This window comes from Mus caroli, unplaced genomic scaffold (assembly GCF_978045245.1).
Source record: "Mus caroli unplaced genomic scaffold, Mus_caroli_1 scaffold_3, whole genome shotgun sequence".
Lineage (NCBI taxonomy): Eukaryota > Metazoa > Chordata > Mammalia > Rodentia > Muridae > Mus > Mus caroli.
The window spans coordinates 38,194,467-38,216,360 of NW_028227258.1; the positions used below are offsets into that span (position 1 = coordinate 38,194,467).

Consider the following 21,894-nt stretch of genomic DNA (forward strand, 5'->3'; position numbering starts at 1 on the left):
TACCTTTCACTTTTGCAGTAAGCACGTCTGCAGCACTCTGAAGATCTGCAGAGTTGAGGCTCTGATGCTTACTCAATATCGACTTTAAAACACGGAGAAGCTCATCCAGGCGGATATGAATGACTTCTTTAAAACAGTCTTAAAGAAAAACAAGAAAAATTAAAAATTAATTTCCAGTACAAAATTCTAGAAATCTAAGCTACAGAAGACATCACAAAGCTACTTAGAGTAAAAGCACTGGTTCCATGATTTCTGCCCCAGCACATACTCTTTTCAGTTCTATTTTTAATTACTACAATTATAAACCATTTTTTTTAGCACTTTTGGAAAGCCGTTTGTCACTTAATTCATTAAGGATTTCAGGATCCCAAGTGGTGGTGGCAAGCCTGTAATCTAAGGACTTGGGAGGTAGAGGTAGAAGTTTTTTTTTTTTTTTTGGTTTTTCGAGACAGGGTTTCTCTGTGTAGCCCTGGCTGTCCTGGCACTCACTTTGTAGACCAGGCTGGCCTCGAACTCAGAAATCCGCCTGCCTCTGCCTCCCGAGTGCTGGGATTAAAGGCGTGCGCCACCACGCCCGGCTAGTTTTGGTGTTTTTTTGTTTTGTTTTGTTTTGTTTTGTGAGGTAGAAGTTAAGTAGGCATTCCAAGTCCATCCTCAGCTATGCAGGGAGTCTGAGGCCAGCATGAGTTACATGTGACCCTGTTAAGAGGGTTAACAGAACTAAGCCAAGCGGTGGTGATGAACACCTTTAATCCCAGCACTTGGGAGGCAGAAGCAGGCAGATCTCTTGAGTTCAAGGTCAGCCTGGTCTCTAACATGAGTTCTAGGACATCCAGGACTACATAGAGAAAAACCCTGTCTTGAAAATCCAAAACACAAACAAACAAAAAAATCAAAACAAACAAAATAAAACAAAATCAAAACCCACAACCAGACTAGTGGGATGTATCTATGGGTAAAAGTGTTTGATCTGAGAGCCTGGCAACTTAACTCAATCTCTGGAACCTACGTAAAGGTAGGAGAGAATCGACTCCCCAAAGTTGTCCTCCACATAGGTTCCATGAAACAAATGCACAAATCACCATCACCAACACCGGCACCAGCACCAGCACCGGCACCGGCACCGGCACCATCACTGGCACCAGCAGCAGCAGCAGCAGTGGCACCACCACCACCACCTAAGGATCTCAAGGCTATTACAATGTGGTACTTTTCCATTTTTCCCAGTATAAACATATTCTTCAGACTTCTCCAGGCAACTAAATAGGGTCATTCCCATCTCATGTCTCTTAATATACATGGCAACACACTCAAAATCCCTAAAAAAGTTAAGTTTCCACATTAGAATTGATTCTCTGCATTAATTATTAGTTATTAGAAACCAGTAACCCACATGCACATGTGAAGGATCATTGGATCTACACGTTTTAAAAACTGGGAAAATTTACTTATAAGATATACAGATCTGGCCGGGCAGTGGTGGTGCACGCCTTTAATCCCAGCACTTGGGGGGCAGAGGCAGGTGGATTTCTGAGTTCGAGGCTAGCCTGGTCTACAGAGTGAGTTCCAGGACAGCCAGGGCTACACAGAGAAACCTTGTCTCAAAAAACCATAAAAAAAAAAAAAAAAAAAAAAAAGATAGTGAATTTTTTGCTTTTTACAAAAATTCAATTAGTTGTTAATGATGAAAAATTGGCTGAAGAGTAAAGAAACCAACACTTCTACCTACTCCTGCAAAAGTTACAGCAGTTCTAATATTCTTAGCAGTGTTCTTTCTGGGCCCAGTCCACGTCTGGCTAGAATGTGCAGATCAGACTACCTACCACTTCTGTAGCTTTGTAACTTATCATTTGGATATTTGAAAATGTTTTTTATTGTAGAAAGGGAGGGTGGCACAGGCCTTTAATCCCAGCACTCAGGAGGCAGAGGGGAAGAGATCACTGAATTTGAGGCTAGCCTGGTCTAAAGAGTTCCAGAACAGTCAGAGTTACACAGAGAAACTACAAAACAAAACAAAACAATTTAAAGAAAAATACTGTCCAATTTCATGGTCCACAATTTTATTAGACAGAGTTTTTTTTTTTTTTTTTAAATCCCATTATATAGATGAGAATACTGAAACATAACAAATTTATCAGGTTTATTGTACTGTGGAGCCAAAATTTGAATCCAGAGTATATAATTCCAGAATTCATACTGTTTATTGTCTCTATTGACATAGCTTTAAAAATAACAAAAATTGTAGACAGTTAATTCATAATTTCATCAATTTTTTATAAACAATGAAAGATAATAACCATAAAGAAAAACTATCTTTAGGATAAAGAAACAAAAATATTCTCCCAGCCGGGCGTGGTGGCGCACGCCTTTAATCCCAGCACTCGGGAGGCAGAGGCAGGCGGATTTCTGAGTTCGAGGCCAGCCTGGTCTACAAAGTGAGTGCCAGGACAGCCAGAGCTACACAGAGAAACCCTGTCTCAAAAAACAAAAAACAAAAAAAACAAAAAAAATATTCCCCCATCACATTAACTATTCCCTTACTAATATCCCTATCAAGAAAGAAATGAGAGGATGCGAGGGCTCTGTTAAAGGGGGCTCCCAGGATGGCACTAGGAGAGAATAGAGACTTAGGACAGCAGCTCGTAAGCTGTGGGTCACGACCCCTTTGGAAGTCTAAGGATCCCTTCCCTGGGCTCACCTTATACCATCAAACCCCACAGATATTTACATAACAGCAGCAACATTACAGCTATGAAGCAGCAAGGAGAATCATGTTATGGTCGGGGGTCACCACAGCATGAGGAACTGTACTAAGGGGCGGCACATTAGGAAGGTTGGTAACTACTGCTTAGGAGGAGAGGCCTGGTGGACAATTACAGGACACCAAGGGAGTGCCGAGTGCCCTGAAGACAGGTGTGAGACCCCAGACCTTTCTTCTCTGCTCTGGAGCTTGTGATGTGATGCTGTGAGCAATCTCTCTCTACCATACACTCCCAGCATCCTGTGCTGCTTCACACTGCAGAGCCTTGGGGGCTAACTGATCATCCACTGTGAGTCAAAATTCACTCTTCTCTTATAGAGTTACCTGCAGTATATTCCCTACTAGAGAGTTTTTTGTTTTGCTTTATTTTGTTTAAATACTGTAGAACATGCAGTAACTATCAGCATAAAGGGCTTACCAACTTGAACTTCCTTTATTCTTACACAAGAAGCCTTTACATATACTGAGGTTGTTCCCAACCAACTTCAGTAGAAAGGTAGTAACTGAGTTACTAAAAATACATTTCATTCAAACCTCAAATTGTACTCTAATTACTTCCAGTTCCCCATAATTTAATATATACTCCTGAAAGTCTATAAATCAACAAAAAAATCTAAAGGGAAGACTAATCACAAAGATTCATAACAGGCATTAGCATAGTCTAATAATTAATTTATCCAGGAACTTCACAAATTAGCAGGCCTTCAACTATCTGTACTGGAATGTGTCAAAGAAAACAAGTTTCACTTACACCAAACGTTCTTAGGCGACCTCCAATGATTCTTATGAAGAAAAGCTCCCCTATCCTACCACGCAACTGGCAACTTTTCAAAACTTCCACGAGTTTAAATGGCTCCTTTAAGCTACACCAAGTTACCTCCCCTTCAAAGAACCAGACTAAGCTAAAACAAACAAAAGAACAGTGGCACGATTAGTAAAAGCAAGAGGCTGAGACTTCTTCATGTGGTGAAACAAACCTACAGGCTTGGACTAGGAAAACCAACCCAGGCTGCCACGTTTTTAAATGAAAGGCTGGGATTTTGGAACTTTTTTTTTTTTTTTTTTTAGCTCAGTAAAAGAGAATCGGTAAGAGTATCTCCTTTCCTTTCCTCATAAGGCTGCTGTGAATATCAACTAATAAACATGAAACTGCCTTTGTCTTAATGCTTACAAATAAGAGCCTTACAAGGAAATCTATAAGCCATTCGCACAAACTGTCTCTGAAGAGAGATACACTTAACAGAGATTTAGTAAAAGAAATACTTATAGCCTTGCCCCACAATATCTTGGTTAATAAAAAAGTGAAATTTAAATTTCATTCTATCATAAAACCAATATTAGTAAATAACTTGGAAATCAAATAAGAGTACATTGCATTAAAACATTTCTGTATCTGTCAACTTACATTTATTATCATTTAGTACTACACCTAAGTACAAAACAATTTAAAACATAGCCACCACACAATGCCTGCCTTTGATTTATACTACAAAGGTATTGCAGATGGAAATATAAAGAAATTTAACTAGTTTTCTACAACAGCAAAACAGTATCCCACCCAGTGTTGGGTGTTTCCCCGTCAATGTGGCACCCTGCACTTTCCTGGATTGTTTACCCGCTTAGTTTCACCCGTTCATTTTCTGCTACATTCATCTTATCAAGTGAAAACAGATTAGCCCGCTCTACTTTTTGTTTCTCAGCCATTAACACAATACCACAGTGTTTATATTGCAAACACTTCATGGAAACGCTTGAGTGAATACATGAAAAAAAAAAAATCATGGTGTTTTCCTTGATCAAAAAAAGAAAAACTGACCAATTTAAAAAAAAAATGGTTTTGTTAATTCAGCTTGACCAAAACAACAAAGGAAAAAGCGCAGAACTTATAAGCAGCAAATCTCTACTTTTGCTGTGATGACTTCTGAATTTACAGGACAACTGTGGACCTTGAGGTACAGCAGCTTTTTTTTAAACTAACTAGCTACCTGGTAACTCTAAAACTAGTAACAGCTGACTTAAAGCACTAATGAGAGTTTTATATGTAAGAACTCATTTAATAAACAAAATCCACTGATGGATGTGCTAGTACCTCTTTGGTTCAGGATTACACACAACCAGCAAGAAGTGGAATGAGAGCTGCTGTGTGTGTGTTAGCTCTTATTACATAATAAGCTTGAATTAGCCATCCTCCTGCCTCAGCCCCTCAAGTCCTGAGATTACAGACCCAAGTCTAGATTCTGAATCTCTATGATAAACTGTCATGATGTTAAAGAAGTTATAGAATAATGATAGTTTACAATATGTGATTTATATAATAAACTTGCATCTTTCATATTTGTCTATTTAAAATAAAAAGCGAAAAAGGTAAGGGTAGAGGAGAGGAGAGCAAGTGAAAGGGGGAATGGCTCCTTGTCATCTCCAGTACTAAAGGCTGAGAGGAGACACTAGTTCAAGGCCGATCTGAGCTTCATAGGAAGACTCTCAAACAAAACAGCACAACCTGACAAAACAAAACCAAAACAACTAGAAGAACAAAGTAATTGTAAGCTCCGATTAAAACCCATTTAAAATTGTGTTATATAAATAAAAGTTACAAGAATAATCACAACTCACAATCTGTTTTTCCAAATATATTTTATAATATCATTTTATACTTTCAAACATGAAGTAGCAGAAAAACTAGGAATATTGTGCTGTGTGTGTTCCTTCTATGTAACTAAAAGGTTTTAAATTCTCGGATTCCAGAGGTATGTTACAAAAGCATACTTTAAAATTCCTTCATGAAACACTGGAGATGGCTTGGCAGTTAAGAACCCTTGGGCTTGGTTCCCAGCACCTCTATCAAAACTGTTACTCCAGATCTAGGAGCATCCTATACCCCTCTCTGGCCTCTGTGAGCACTTGATACATGCATTACACAAGCAAAACAACTTACACAAACAAAATTAGTGTTTTATTTTAAAAAATACTTCATAAACTAGGAGACCATTTGTGAATCTGTTATTTGGAAAGTATAATAGTATTCCTGGTGGGGGGCAACCATAAACTTGAATTAGGCCTTACATTACATATATTCTAATCCACAATTAAACAGAGAAATTAAAGTGAGTATCTTTAGCCCATTAATGTAAGATGCATAATTTCTTCCTATAATTATTAGTAATGCACCTTAATGATAGTAGATAGGAATCTCACACTTAACATTTCACACCTGCTGCTTGTGTAAGAGTGCAGGGGAACCTCTTGGTGATGAGCTCTGGAAGAAGACACCAAACTATCACTTGCCTGAGGCAGAGTAAGGATTCATGCCTCAAATCTCTCTCTTTAAGGAGTTCATTTATTCCTAAATTGAGTCACCTAGAACACCTGCATCAGTGTGAGTGTGTGTGTGTGTGTGTGTGTGTGTGTATGTGTGTGTGTGTGTAGGGGGAGGGGGAGGAAAGAGAACACATGAATAAAACCATTTCCTGTTAGAAATACAGAGGTCTTTGATAATCACTAGTTCTTCAACTACTAAAATTGGTTTCATAGTTCTACTAGGAAACTTCAATGCAGAATTTGTCATAAAACTCACACACACACAAAAAAAAATCAGTCTTGGGGAAAGAGGGGACACTTTAAAAATTCATCACAAAACTTGAAGATAAATACACTGGACTATGTTCCGCTTCAATCAATCTCAATCTCCCCCCCCCCCCCCCATTGATGCTTCTTTTGCCACAGGGATTCACATTCCTATGTTCCTTTCTGTGGGTGCACACATGCACATGTATGCTGTGTGTGGAGGCCTCAAGTAGAACTCGGGTATCTTCTTTGAGCGCTTTCCACTTTGAGAGTATCTTAGTGAACATAGCTTACCAGTTGTGGTTAGTCCAGCCTGCCAGCTTGTCCCTAATATCCTGTCTTTACTGGAAGGACTTATTGGTGGCCTCTGAGTCTGCTTGGCTTCTATTCTATATAGATTCTGAGCATCCAACTCTAATTCTCATACTTGTAAGGCAAGTACTTTATCCACCATTTTTGTTCGTTTTGTTTTTTAGGTATTATTAGTTATTATTAGTTGTTGTTGTTGTCGTTGTTATTAGTTATTATTATTACTAGTTGTTGTTGTTGTTATTATTATTGAGACAGGGTTTCTCTGTGTAGCCCTAGCTGTCCTGCAACTCACTCTGTAGCCCAGGCTGGCCTTGAACGCAGAGATCTGCTTACCTCCGCCTGAGTGCTGGAACGGAGTGTGCCACTCCTGCTGGGCTACATGAACCTTCTATTTCAAAGAGTAGTCTCCTACTGTATGTTATAACCACCTTTCTCTTTTCCCACTGAGGACCAGTGAGAATCTTCTTAGGCTCTGGATTGTCTATGTATATACTGAAACTCATACATTTTTTAAAGATAAAAGATGATACAACTTATTTTAAAATATCATTTTAAATCTGTAAAACAAAGGATAACTATATAAGATGTGGATTTGAAAAAATATTAAATTCTCCCCAAAAATAACAATAGAAATTCTAATACAATTCTTATTTATATTAACTAAAACTTAAATGGAAACATTAAATTATACTCTACTATAAACTGAGGTAAATACTTTACTATTTAAAATATTATTTTAATAGCCTTTAAAAATCAACCAGTATAATGGACTATACATCAAAAAGAACAAAAACAACAACCTAAAAGTAAAAAAAGCAAGGCTTTATTATGAAGCCATACATCTTTGAATAAATGGCAGGTTTGTTGTTTTGTTGAGATGTGTTATGAGTATAATAATGTGCTTAGGGTATCTTTTTAGTTAACTGCCATCCAATCATCCATAGCTAGACTTCAAGATGGAGCTATTAAAATAAACAGGACTGTGAGTAACTTCTTTAACATGTATATAATCTCAAAAGAACAATATATGATGAAAACTTTACTAAAATTTTGAACCTTCCATTTCAGTCCAATTATTTTGGGAATTTCAACTTGAAAATTATAGTTAGGTTTGAGAAAAATTAGTATAAACATAGGATATGGTTTTGGGAAACAAACATCTTAGTTATATGCTCAAACATATTTATTGGAATCTGATAAATGTCTATAAAGGCCCAAGAGGCCTCATATAAACACCAGAGATCTTCACTCCTTATGACTAGCAATGACGCTGTGAGCTGCTGTTTATTACTAAAGAGGAGGAGGTCTCTGAAGCACTACCTGTCACTGACATCAAATGTGGATAGGAAAGTGGCACTAATAGCTGAAAGACAGGTTCTCCAGTCAAGTCAGAGATGTACATTTTGGATTAAATTTTGGCAAGAATATGAAAAGTAAATTTTAGACTAAAGTGCCAGCAAGGTAAATTACAAAGTCTGCTTCTCACAGATCAGTACCAGGAGTGTTTAGATTTCAGTGTTCTCAAGTAAGCCAATGTAAAATACACTCAACTCTGCTCAAAATCCAAAGCTAGTTTTTCTTTTGTGCGCTTGTTCTCTCGCACTTAACAAGGCTTTTATTATGTATTGTACTGTTATCTGGTTAGAAAAACATTTACATTGTAAGCATTTAACATTTTGGGAAAAAGTCATAAACTAAGTAGTGAAGAATGGCCTGCTCTTGTCATGGGACACACATTGATGCATTATTAGGCAGGCGCTTAAGTTTTACAAACTACTAGTAAGAATACTGAGAAAAGTTGACAAACCTGAAAGAATAGCTTCTTTCAAATACAGTAACATATGGGAGAACTTCCTGACATCATTCACCAGCTCCTTGATGTACTCCGGATCAAAACTGGAGCTGGAACTTACGGACTTGAGCCCCATTTCAGAAGTTGTAATAGCAGCAGCAGGTTGGCCTGATGCCCAAACACGTTTTTTCTTTGCCTTTTTCTGTTTGTGAGCAATCATCCTCTCATTTAACAGTCAGAAAAACTGAAATCCTTAAGGGGACAAGAAACAAAAGAGAGGGGAAAATAGCATATCAGCCAAGAAATATCGTACTAGGTTCCACAGACAGCCCCGGCCCACCTCAGCGTTCTAGCTCTCGATAAGGAAACCCTGAGCCCAGGGACAGCGGCTGCCACCGCGTGTCTGACAACTCCATGATAAGCAAACCCTGGGATGTGCAAGCTCCTACCATTCTTTTCATTTCACAATGCAAAGAGCCTGAGCTTTCCGGCTAAAATGCCTATAGATTCCCAACTGATAGCTCAAGTTCAAACATAGATAAACCTTAGTGCTAACATTTGTGCTCATAACTACTTTAATTCTTACAATAGAGAATTTTTCCTTTTTTATTGTAAGGACAGTTCTAAAGCATCACTAAGTAGACAGTCATATTTTCCCTTTGCAGAATTGTCTTCAAAACTAAAGGTGAGATACATTGAGAGAAAATCTTCTCCTACCACTTACTGTGTGACCTCACAAGCTGTTACTTCATCTCTTCACTGTGACATGCTCATTCAAGGAAAACACACTGACAACACCTACACCAGAGATTACCGTCAGAGTTAGATGTGGCAATGATACTGAAGTGTCCATTCAGCACGTTAGTTCAATTGGAGTAATTTTCAGAGAATGCATATACATGCATAGATATCCAGCGTATCCAAACTTGTCAAGAATATGATTAAAAGAGTAATTTCAGGATGATATAGTAAAAGGGCAATACTTGGCATAAGAAAAACTTGTATTTTAATCTCAGCTCTAATATTTTCCAAATGTGCAATCAATTCAACTAATTTACAGGCTCGTCTGAAGATGAAGAGATCACAAAGTAAAAGGGTCTCTGCTAAGACATCTAATTCCAATGTACTACAACTCAAAATTTTGTCTTTTTATCTTTATTTAACTATTCTAAAATTGAAAGTCCTTATTTTGGTTGTGCCTCTTGAAATCAGAAAAGAAACAACAAAGGAGGGCCAGGCATATCCTATCACACCCCAGACAGAGTCAGGAAGATCTCAAGAGTTCAAGGCCAGCCTGGACCACACATCAAGTTCCAGGATAGCCTGGACTATGTAGAAAGACATTGTTTCATTAAAAAACAAGCAAGCAAGCAAACAAACAATAGCAGAACAATGGTGGCACATGCCTTTAATCCCAGCACTCTGGGGCAGAGGCAGATGATCTCTAAGTTTGAGGTCAACTTGGTTTACAGAGTGAGATCCAAAACAGCCAGAGTTACACAGAGAAACCCTGACTGGAAAAAACAAAAGAAGGGGTTGGGGGTGGTGGAGAATTAGCTCAAACATCATTAAAACCTTTCCCAAATATGCTATGAGTATTTGGATAATTTGATAATGATAGAACAACCAAGGATCTCCATGAAATCAATAATAGGAAGCTTCTTGTAATAATATCGTTGTTATATGTAAGAGACATTGTTTATTCATGGCATAATAGATTTTTGTTCCCAATAGCAATTCTCTAATATATCTATTCTTACTTTTACTGCTACCATACTAATGAACAACCATTACTTTTTCTTAAGCTTCTATTAATATTAATATTAATTTCTTAAGGATTTAGCTACCTCCATTTATGTGTCATGAACCTCTAACGTGTATATCCTCCTTCTTTGCTCAGTACTTTTCAAAAGGACTGAGGTAAATGTGAAGGTCGGTGAAGTTCAAAATGATAGTGGTGTTCCTACACCTGCCTCTACAGCGAGACAGGACTCACTTCCCCACACATACCTTTTTCATTTTCAGACCTTTCTTTTTTCCTTCTTTCTTTTTTTTTCCTGCAACCCACAGCATGAATTATGCACTATAACTAATATACAGAGTAGTATGTCATTTTTGTGTATAGTGCATGTACAAATGCATTTGGGTTTCATAAAACACATAATCTAAGGATCTGTGATATATGTTTCAATATTCTATCTCATTTGTTTTATTTATATTTGGTATTTACTTTCAATTATGTGTGTATCTATGTGTATGTGTATGTATACACATGTGAATGCAAGATGCCCCACGAGGCCAGAGAAGCTGGCTTGGATTTCCATGGAGCAGGAGTTATAGGCAGTTGTAAGTTGTCTGGGCTGAGTACTAGAAACCAAACTTAGTTCTACAAGAGCAGTGTGAGTTCTTAGCCCTAAGCTATCTCTCTAGCCCCTAGTTCTACTTTTAAAATGCTAGTTGCAACTCACTAAATTGGCTTTACATATAGTTCTACACCTTGAAAAGATTGCTTAGTTGATGGTCCTGGCCACTACATGAGGTTTCATGTGCTTGGAATACTCCTTCCTCCTTGATTTACTTACTCTGTCAGCCCAAAAATCACTTTCTTAAAGAAATCTTTCTGGCAGGACAGTGGTGATGTACACCTTTAATCCTAGCACTCAGGAGGCAAAGACAGGCAGATCTCTGAGTTCTAGTCCAGCTGTGTCTACAGAGCAAGTTCTAAGAAGCCAAGGCTATGCAGAGAAACCTTGTCTCAGAGAGAGAGAGAGAGAGAGAGAGAGAGAGAGACTTCCCTGTATCATTGGCAGCAGAATCTCCAACAGTCCTCTTATAGTATCTTAAAATTTTCACTCTGTATTTACTATAGTTCAAATAGATGAATCCCTGTCCAGACTACAGTCTTGACATCAAGACCACAACCATTTACTAGCCTTCATATTTTTTGCTTATATCACAGTAAGGGATAGCCTACTTGAAACTATCTGCAAAATGAATGATTAATAATGAATGGGCTTAATAAGTTTATTCTAATAACTTTTATAGAAATACAAAAATAACTCTAGGATGTAATATTTTGTAGAGAAATTTGCTTAAAAATCTACTCTAAAATATTCTCAAAAATAAGCATATGAAATTATGTAAAGGCATGAGATTACATAAAATGAAAATCAAAGTTATATTTCTTTTATTTTGTTTTGTTTTTTCAAGACAGGATTTCTCTGTATAACCCTGGCTGTCCTAGAAGTCAACTCTGGCCTCAAACTCCTCAAACTCTGAGATCTGCCTGCCTCTGCCTCTGCCTCTGCCTCTGAGTGCTGGGGTTAAAGGAGTATGTCACCAGCAGGGCCTGGAACTTATTTCTATCATTACTTATGATTATGTAAACATGATGTCTTGTTACCATTTAATAGTTTCAAAGATTCATTTACTCAGTGTCTTTTTGTCTATTTCAAATTATTTAAGAATATACTTTTTACACTTAAACTAGCTTACAACCTCAAATTATTCCTTGTAATTTCCAAAGTAAACAGGACAATTTTGGTCATTAATATTAAAGTACCTCTTCAACTAAGAAAAGTAAATAAAATACTCAAGTACCTTGTTTGGGCAGATCTTTTACATATCACTGAGAAGGCTACTAATTAGCCTATCAAACTCTATCACCTTTGCAGTATACATAATAAAGTCTTTCTGTTGTTTATGGCACCTTTAAATTTAGTCAACTAGACACTTAGTCAGAGTCACTGATAAAGATGATTTCAAAAATTAAAAGATTAACAAGTTTAAAGTCAATTCATGAGTAAAGAGAACTGAATAATTTGTGTCAAATTAGCAATTCAAAGTTGTAAACCCTGCTTTAAAAATACTTCTAATTTTTAGACAAGACTTAGAAAACCTGTTGACATACCAATGAACACAGAGGGGAAAGGCATGAAATATGCACTATGATAAATGCATTAGTTTTTAGAACATCTTTACAATTTTTCTCATTTAAAACTTTTAAAGGAGCAACACTACAATTGAAAGGTGTTTAAAATTAAAATCACACTTTTCTAATTGAACTATGACAATGAGAAAGTCTGGACAACATGCACTTTGCAAGGTCCTGTATATGACTTTCCCATGCGCCAAAATAAGTATTCTCTGCTTAGTGGTAATATAAAGTATAGTTAATAACAGATTGAAACTGGTAATTTAATTAAATTAGATAGTGATGCATGGAAAGTACTTAGCACAGTGCCTGGCATGAAGACTCAGTCATTGTGAGCTATTATTACTAAGGCACTTGATTGTGGGAAATTGTTTTTAAGCAGATTTAAATAATAAACAAGCTGTGGCTTCATAAGTCTGCAGATTGTAAACAAGAAATATAGGGCTGGAACCAGTTCCAGAAGCTTAACTAATTTCATGGAAACCCGGACTATGCTTCCAAGTGAAGTTTGAACTGTGCAAACAGGCTGTTGAGTGAAATATTTGGGAAACTAATTCTCATCTCTTCCAACTCCAAGCCATAAATATTAAGAACTGTATTATCTATTTCTTAAAGAATTTTATAGAAAGTAGAAAATGAATATACAAAAGCAACTCTAACCTCTAAATTATATGTGCTTTACATATGTGGACTCAGAGCTCAGTGCAAAAGTGCTCAAAGGCCGGCAAGAGGCCCTCGGGCCAACCGACCAGCAGGAGAGAAAAAACCCAAAACATTCATACAGATTTCCTAAACTCTCAGATGGGGACTTTTCCAAGACTTCAGCAGTTTGTGTCAATCAAATGTCCCCTCACACAGTCCATAATGTATATGACATAAGCAGAGAGCTAACTGGGATGTAAAACTTCCCAAAATATCTGCACTTTAGTTCTTACTTATTCAAAATTGCATGATTTCAGAAATCTGTTATTTCAGCATAATTTCTGAGTTTGTGAGAATCTATTAAATAAAGACACTGGGGAAAAAGCTCACACAGGAATCAAGTGTAAAGGTCTTTACACTTTAAAAAAACACTCTACAAAACCAGAACGGGAACATGTCGGGAACAGCTTTATCCTTAACGATTTCTAAAGTAAGATATACAACACACATTTCATTCCTGTGCAGTCTGAACCCAGCATGATAACTAAAAAAGAAAGGAAAAGGAAAAGGAAAGAGAGAGGGAGAAAAAGCTGCCCTGCCCCCCACGCCTCCAGAATGTCTAGCATTCCTGGCAAGGAGGGCTCGCCTCTGATCAGCCAAAACCACCCAATGCCAAAGTGCACGTTCCCTATGCCTGACTTCATGCATACAGAGGAAAGAAGAGAAACGAAGAAGGCCAGCCAACATTGATAGTGTCAGACAAAAGACTCAACTAACAAGAGATAGTCACAGAGGCCCTAACAGGTAACAATCCTGTCTCCAAAAAGATGTTTGGTGTGTTATCTCTCAAAAGTGAAAAACCGATAAGGACAGAGACTGTCATCGGCCACTAGAATTCTACCTTCAAAATTCTCAGTCTTGAGCACATGCAATTATAAATGTTTTAAAATTAAAACCATCAAACCTCCAAACATATTCAAAACAAAATGAGAACACACCATGACACTGAGAGTGTGCTCAAACAAAAATATTCTCTAAACACAAAACATAGAAGACAACAATATGCACGATGGGGCTCCTAAAATACTTTGGGACTGAGCACCCCATCTGGAGCGAGAATTGCTGGCGGGGTTGGCGGGAGCACACTGCTCCAGAGCAAAAAGCACGGATTCTGGGGCAAGGGCGCCTAGGATTAAGCCTTGATACTGTCAATTACTACTTTAGGCAGATTTTTCACCTCAGCTTCCCTGTTTGAGAAATGAGTTCAAGGGTCATGGAGCTGTCCTGAGAATTAAAGGAGTTACAAATTGTGAAGTTTCAGTACACGGTAGGTAAATACGAGCTAACTGGCAGCTTTACTTAGAATACCATCTGCTCACTCCTGCCGTAACTCACAGTCCAGTTCCTAAGCTTAGCGAGGACTAAGAGGACCGAGAACTAGCCGCATATTCGGACCCAGACTCGATAGCAACTCAGGGGAACCCCAACTCGGCAGCCTCGGTGGGAACGAGCACCACCGCCCCTCACTCACCGTGAGGCTCCATCCTGTATCCCCTGTGCCGACTTCAGATGAACACCCACAGCCTGGCGGCGGCGGCTCGTGCCGCCTAGGGCTCAATCTTGCTGCCTCCATCCTCCATGCCGGGCCGAGCCAGCACTGCTGTGAGGCAGCTGGGGCAGAGGTGCTCCGCCCTGGCCCCACCTCTGCCCCGCCCAGCCCACCCCCTGGGGCTCAGCCCATTGGCTCAAACTCGCAGGGGCGGGGACAGAGCGCAGAGAAGGTAAAGGAGCCCGGGGTGTGGTAGTCTTGTCAGCAGCTTCTGGTCTGACAGGGTCTCCTCACAGAAGACATTGCTTAGGAAAAGTCACCTTAGAACTGGATTTGGTAATAGGCATTCTTGGGTGGTGTATTTACTGGACCACTTTCATCTTCTGTCACCAAACCCGGAGCAGAAGACGAAGGCTCCACTCAGGTAACATGCAACAAGGCCTACCTAGCCCAACAGCTTTCCAAAAGAATTAACTACATCGAAACCAGACAACCATTCAGCCCCTTATAAAGGGCAGAATTTTCCACCAAGGCCCGTGTTTGGTCAACTGACTTTTCAAACTCACCCCAGGATATATGAAGGAATGATTTAAAAAGAAGCAGGTCCCTTGAAATACAAGGACTCTTGAATTCAACACAGAAAGCTAAGCTAGAGAAAAACATGGGGAGGGTGCCTGTGGGAACAGTATAGAGACAGAAAAATGGCCACCTGTGGGAGGAAAAGGATCCAGGGCAGTGTGAGGGGAGGTGGAAAGAAAACGTGGGTGTAGACTTACCAGCAGCAAACCCCAAGAGAGAAGCAAAGAAAGAAGAGAGTAGGACCCAAGGAGTCCAGAAAACAAGACAGAAATACTGTAGGGCCAACAAGTGAGGCATTGAATCAGGAGAAAATTCTGAAAAACAGACACTTAAATTTTCCAATTATTACAAGAAAAACAGCCCCCTTAGTGTAACTTGAAAGGATAAATATGGAATTGCTTGGTTACTTTAGCTCTACAGTGGATTTTTAAGATTCATACAAATACATCCCTTCTGACCTCAAACACAAAACACCAAATTTGCGCTCCAAATATCCAGGAACCTCAAAACCAGACTACTTTTTAATTGCATTCGGGGGGAAAAAAGTAGCAAAGACTTTCAGCATGGAAACTGATGTTTGAACTTTTAAAGCAAGCTACTAAGAGGAAAGGCATCCTCAAGAATAAAGGGGGTGAGAGTACGACTACAGTTAGAAACACACATTTGGGGGGAAATGGTAAGAAGTGGCTGCTTCAAGTGGTTCTTAGCTGCTCACACCCCCATTAAGTTATTTAAAAATATATCAATTCTCTTTTTACGCATCTGCCATAAAGAAAACTGTGAGTTGAAGTTGGTGGCACATTTCTGTAATCCTACAATTTAGGAGACAGAGGCAGATGGATCAAGATTCCAAAGCCAGTCTCAGCTACCCAATGAGTTCCAGGCCAGCCTAAGGCTACACAAGAGTCTATCTATCTCACTGAGCTCCCAGCCACCACCGATCCCTCCCATCCAACTAATATAAAAGAAGATTGTGTTCTGATGAAAATGGATCTGATTATGTCACTTAACAAATAAGATGAACAAGTAACTGTCAGAGAGAAAGGGGCATGAGGAGCTGGGAGAGAGACAAAGACAAGTGTAAGGAGAAAGACAACTATGGAGAGGAGGGTGAGGGAAGGACAGAGACAGATAATGAAAGCTGAGAAGGAATCGGAGATAAAAAGCTACAGTAGGAAGACTACTTAGAGCTAAGGGAAAAGTGGAGGGACACCTCGAGGTAAAAAGTTCTGAGGGAAGTGAAGCCAATTGGCCTCTGAGCAAAGATACGTTGACAACAGAGGCTCCTTGGTCACTTGGCTCCACATTTTTTTTTTCAGATTTAGTTGTTTAAAATGCACTCATAAAGCTTCAAGTATAACTATATCAAAACTGAAAGCAATAATACTGAAGGCATGTAAAAAACATCCCCTTAAACACACTGCACCATGAACAGCCCAGGAAACCACTGTTACTAAAAACTGAAGGGCACATTCAGGAGAAGAAAGGATTCTGAAGGTCAAGAAGGGACATCAAGAGAACAAAGTATTTGGCTCCATCTGCTCCACGTGGTTCTTTTGTGTGTGTGTGTTTTTGTTTTCAAGACAGGGTTTCTCTGTGTAGCCCTGGCTGTCCTGGAATTTACTCTGTAGACCAGGCTAGCCTCGAACTCAGAAATCCACCTGCCTCTGCCTCCCAAGTGCTGGGATCAAAGGCATGCACCACCACGCCTGGTTCCACGTGGTTCTTAACATTTTTTCCAGCAGATCCGACTCTAACCATCCCACCCATATCCAAACAGCCAACTATTGTCCATAGAACCTGACACAGAATAGATCCATGAATATGAGATGCTTAAAGTCTAGTAGGGCTGTTTATGGGAAATTTTGGTCTTATAATCTTAATCCTTCAATTGTCTAAAAACATATTAGCTACCATTCTTCATACAAAGGATGAGATTTGCAAATATTCACAAAAATAAGTTCATTTTTAAATTAAAAAGACTCTTATAAATATCTCCTGATCTATAAAGTAAGTTTATATGGTACAAATAAACGTTAACTATGAAAAGCACAATACTGAAATAATCTTTGTACTTAAAATTATTGGTTTATAGTAAAATTATAAAGCCCTCCCCTTCAAAAGTAAAAATCATCTTTAGATCTACTGTAGAAATGCAACATCTCAAATTGTTTAACAAGATGCAGAGAAACATTTCTGGAAGCAACCTATAATTGAAAAGAAATTACCAGCCGAAGGTCGGGGTAGGGGTAGCTGGCAGCAGCGCACATCTTTAATCCCAGCATATAGGAGGCAGAGGCAGGCAGATGTCTGTGAGTTCTAAGCCAGTGTGGTCTACAGAGTGAGCTACAGGACAGCCAGGACTATACAGAGAAACCATGCCTTGAAAAACAAAACAATGTCTTTCTATTTTCTGTTGTGATTGTTTCTATTCTCTCTCCTCTCTTCTCTTCTCTTCTCTTCTCTTCTCTTCTCTTCTCTTCTCTTCTCTTCTCTTCTCTTCTCTCTCCCCTGCCCCCCCCTTTGTTTTTTTTTTGTTTTTTTTTTGAGACAGGATTTCCCTGTGTAGCCCTGGCTGTCCTGGAATTTACTCTGTAGACCAAGCTGGCCTCGAACTCAGAAATCCACCTGCCTCTGCCTCCCAAGTGCTGGGATTAAAGGTGTCGGCCACCACTGCCCGGATTAATTTCTCCTTTAAAATGGTAATTTGCACTTATTTTATGTTACCTGTAAGTCATTCATCCTATGAACCATCAATTTACAAACTTCTAAAAATTTTTTAATACATTCTCCTCAAAATGTCTATGGTACCAGGCTGAATAATTATATTCTTATGTGTAGTGGTGCTATTTTTTTTTTAAGCAGATGTTTTCATATCCCTGAAGCAGGCTGTGTGGTTTAGGCAGCCTGTATTTTTCACAGCAGAACATGGTCCTAAAAGCATTTGACATCTGGCTAATTTTTGGTTGTCACAGTTGAGGAAGGGGTTCTACTGACACCTAGTGGGTAAAGGCCATGGACATGCTAAATGCCTTCATGCAGAAGACAGCCCACTCTTAGGAATTAGCCAGCCTCGAAAGGTCAAGACACCTTACTCTGGATTCAACTACTTTATACTTATATTTCATAAGCTGTAAGACAAAATACATCAAATTATATCTCAGTATGCCATCAGCAAAACCTGGATTGCGACAACACATTTTTTTCTTTTAAACAAAAAAGTTGCATGAGGGGCTGGAGAGATGACTCAGAGGTTAAGAGCACTGACTGCTATTCTAGAGGTCCTGAGTTCAATTTCCAGTAACCACTTGGTGGCTCACAACCATCTGTAATGGGATCTGATGCCTTCTTCTGATGTGTCTGAAGACAGTTATTCATATAAACAAAATAAATAAATCTCTTAAAAAGTTGCATGAGAACAAATATTTTTAATGTCTAGATTTAAATCTTAAAAGAGGGTAGTGGTGCATGCAGGCACACCCATGGGAGACCAGCCTGGTTTGCCAAGCGAGGCACTATTTCAATAGAAAAGAAATCCTTAAAAGATAAAGTGGAGGAGTAAATAACAACAGATTTGCCCACTCATTTGCCCTTTCACAAAGCAAAGGATAGTAGTATTTGAAACATGGAATCTCAAGCCAATGAAATAAACTACAATATCTGAACTTTCAATGAAATAAAACTCTATTATCTCCTAAATTATTTTTATTTTTATTTATTTTATGTATTCACTTTTAATGATACGGTTTCTCTGTGTTGGCTTAGCGTTCCTGGAACTGATTGGTAGAACAGGTTGGCTTCAAACCCAGAGAAATCTGCCTGCTTTTGCACTAGGGTTAAAGGCCTGTGCCAGCCCCACCCACCCATCTCCTAATAACTCTACAGTATCCCAGTTTTTGCCTAGTGGCACTTTCTAGACCAGAGGAAAAGAAGAGAGAAGCTAGGCAAGATATAGAACTCTTGCTGAAGCCAGGCAGTGGTGGCACATGCCTTTAATCCTAGCGCTTAGGAGGCAGAGGTAGGCGGGTTTCTGAGTTCCAGGCCAGCCTGGTCTACAGAGTGAGTTCCAGGACAGCAAGGCTATACAGAGAAACCCTGTCTCCAAAAACAAAAACAAACAAAATAAACCCTTTTGCTGAACTGAGGAGAAAAAGAAATCCTAGTTCCATGGTGCACAGACCTTTGTAGGATAGCCAGGGTGAAGAAAATATGGAAAGGTTACTCTTGAGCCTGCATGGGGAATCCCTTAATTGTCTCTGAAGATGTACACTCAGGGCAAAACTCCAGAAAGGATTCAAAGAATTTCAGGAGAGTTGGAGATCTGGGTTTTCGTAATGCCTGGAGAATGACAAACTGAACACCCAAGGGGTTATCCTGGAAGGCCATGCCCTGTAGCCCATCTGATTCAACCCTAATAGAAATGCCACAACAAGCACATTTTTAAAAAACTAATGCTTAAAACTTATTGTGTTGTAACATTTACAATAAATGAAGAAATAGCCGGGCATGGTGGCACACACCTTTAATCCCAGCACTCGGGAGGCAGAGGCAGGTGGATTTCTGAGTTCGAGGCTAGCCTGGTCTACAAAGTGAGTTCCAGGACAGCCAAGACTACACAGAGAAACCCTGTCTCAAAAAACCAAAAAAAAGAAGAAGAAGAAGGAGAGGGAGAAGGAGGAGGAGGAGGGGGAGGAGGAGGAGGAGGAAGAAGAGGAGAAGGAGAAGAAGAAGAAGAAGAAGAAGAAGAAGAAGAAGAAGAAGAAGAAGAAGAAGAAGAAGAAGAAATAACATAAATGGACATAAATGGTAATGTAAATAAGGGAAATGAAATTTTACAATGAGTCATTATGTATGAAGTAAAGTTTACTTGAAGGTATAAGTAAAAAATGTATATTAAAATCTCTGGAAGTAGATGGCCTAGTCGCCCATCACTGGGAAGAGAGGCCCCTTGGTCTATCAAACTTTAAATGCCCCAGTACAGGGGAAAGCCAGGGCCAAGAAGTAGGAGTGGGTGGGTAGGGGAGCAGGGCGGTGGGGGGATGGTATAGGGGACTTTTGAGATAGCATTTGAAATGTAAATGAAGAAAATATCTAAGTAAATAAATAAATAAGAGAGGGAGGGAGAGAGAGAGAGAGAGAGAGAATTAAACCGGGGCATCAGATACAAGACAATGATTATAGTTTGCAGTGAACTGGGCACAAAGATTTCTTATAATGAACGTGCAGAGGGAAATATAGTGTATATGTTTTCTGACCACTGTCTGAAAGCAAGCAAGCACATATATTGGTCTCTAGTCACCACTTTTGTTTCTGCAGGGAAAAAAAAAAAACTAAGGTTTGATAATAGTATATTGGTCCCTGTGTACAAGACACTGAGAAATTTAGGACACAATGTATTCAACTGTGGTTCTACAAATTAAATAAAACTACTGTTCTTTTCTTTTACATCATATTATATATGGTTTGTCCAATAAAACATTCATGAAACTCCCATGTGTAAAAAAAATCTCTGGAAGTGAAACTAATAAGCTAATAGCTATCAAAACCAGAAGTTTCAAAATTAATCCAAAATAAAGATAAGAAAGAGAAACCACTAACAAGTGGGACAAATAAAAAGCAGCAATCAGTAACATTAAATATACTTTATATATCCCAGAAAAAGCAAGATGTGGGCTAGAAGTATAGCTTACTACCAAAACAGTTGTCTCCCATGCATGAGACCCTAGAGGATTCAAACTAAAATAGCTGGGAGAGGTGAGCTAGATTCTCAAATTAAGTAAAATAGCAAGATCTAATGCCAACAATAACAGATCTGAACTATAAAGACATATATATTGAAAGAAAAATGACAAAAAAAGATACAACATCTAAATATTAACCACAAGAAAGCATTAGTGGTTCTATGACACCAGACAAGAAGTTCTACCAAACATAAAATGTTGTATTAAATAATTAAATAATTATAAAAGGCAATTTCATCATAAAGCTGTAACAATCCTAAGAGTATGTACCTACAATAAAGTCTAGGATACACGAGACAAATCCTGATAGCATTGTTAATTAAAATTTCAGCACTCTTCATTCAGTATCAACACAATAAAACCAAAAAACTATCAGGACTATCAAGATCTGGAAAAAAAAACCAATATTAACAAATTTGACAAGATAGACTGTTACAGAAAATTCTACTCCTAAATGGCAGAATACACATTCTTTTCAAATGTACCTGGAACAATCACTAAAGTAGACCATGTATGGGATTATACAATTAGTCCCATTAAGTAACTGAAATAACGTAGTGTAAGTTTTCTGACCCAGATAAGATTAACTATGAAATCTACAGCATAAAGGTATCTGTGGCATCTCAAATATTTGTTACAAAACGTTTTTAACCCACAGGCCAAATTTCCACATGCTATGGAGATTACATGGTAAAAACTGTGGCTAGAGAAATATACAGTTTTTGGGATGCTTTATTTTCAAGAGACTAAAATCAGTCATACCAGCTTCCATTTTAAGAACTTAGGAAAGAAAGAGTAAATTAAAATCAAAGTAAGTCAAAGGAAATAATAAGAACAAAAATTCGCCTGAGCTGGGCGTGGTGGCACACGCCTTTAATCCCAGCACTTGGGAAGCAAAGGCAGGTGAATCTCTGAGCTCAAGGCCAGCCTGGTCTACAGAGTGAGTTCTAGGACAGCCTGGGCTACACAGAGAAACCCTGCCTAGAAAACAAACAAACAAACAAACAAACCCTATAATAG

At 38.7% G+C, this 21,894-nt stretch overlaps 1 protein-coding gene across 2 annotated transcripts in view; it reads right to left on the bottom strand.

Moving 5' to 3' along the window:
• Arhgap29 (Rho GTPase activating protein 29) overlaps positions 1-21,894 on the bottom strand; it is a 69,797-nt gene that overhangs the window by 40,827 nt on the left and 7,076 nt on the right. The window contains exons 1-3 of one of the 2 annotated variants that reach the window (XM_021157543.3): positions 14,537-14,674; positions 8,445-8,681; positions 4-138 (exon numbers count right to left, since the gene is read on the bottom strand). In XM_021157543.3, the coding sequence (XP_021013202.1) occupies positions 4-138; positions 8,445-8,649 (340 nt within the window). In that variant the 5' untranslated portion in view covers positions 8,650-8,681; positions 14,537-14,674. Of the gene's footprint in view, positions 1-3; positions 139-8,444; positions 8,682-14,536; positions 14,675-21,894 lie in introns of those variants that run through there. The other variant, XM_021157541.3, reaches the window with a different exon arrangement.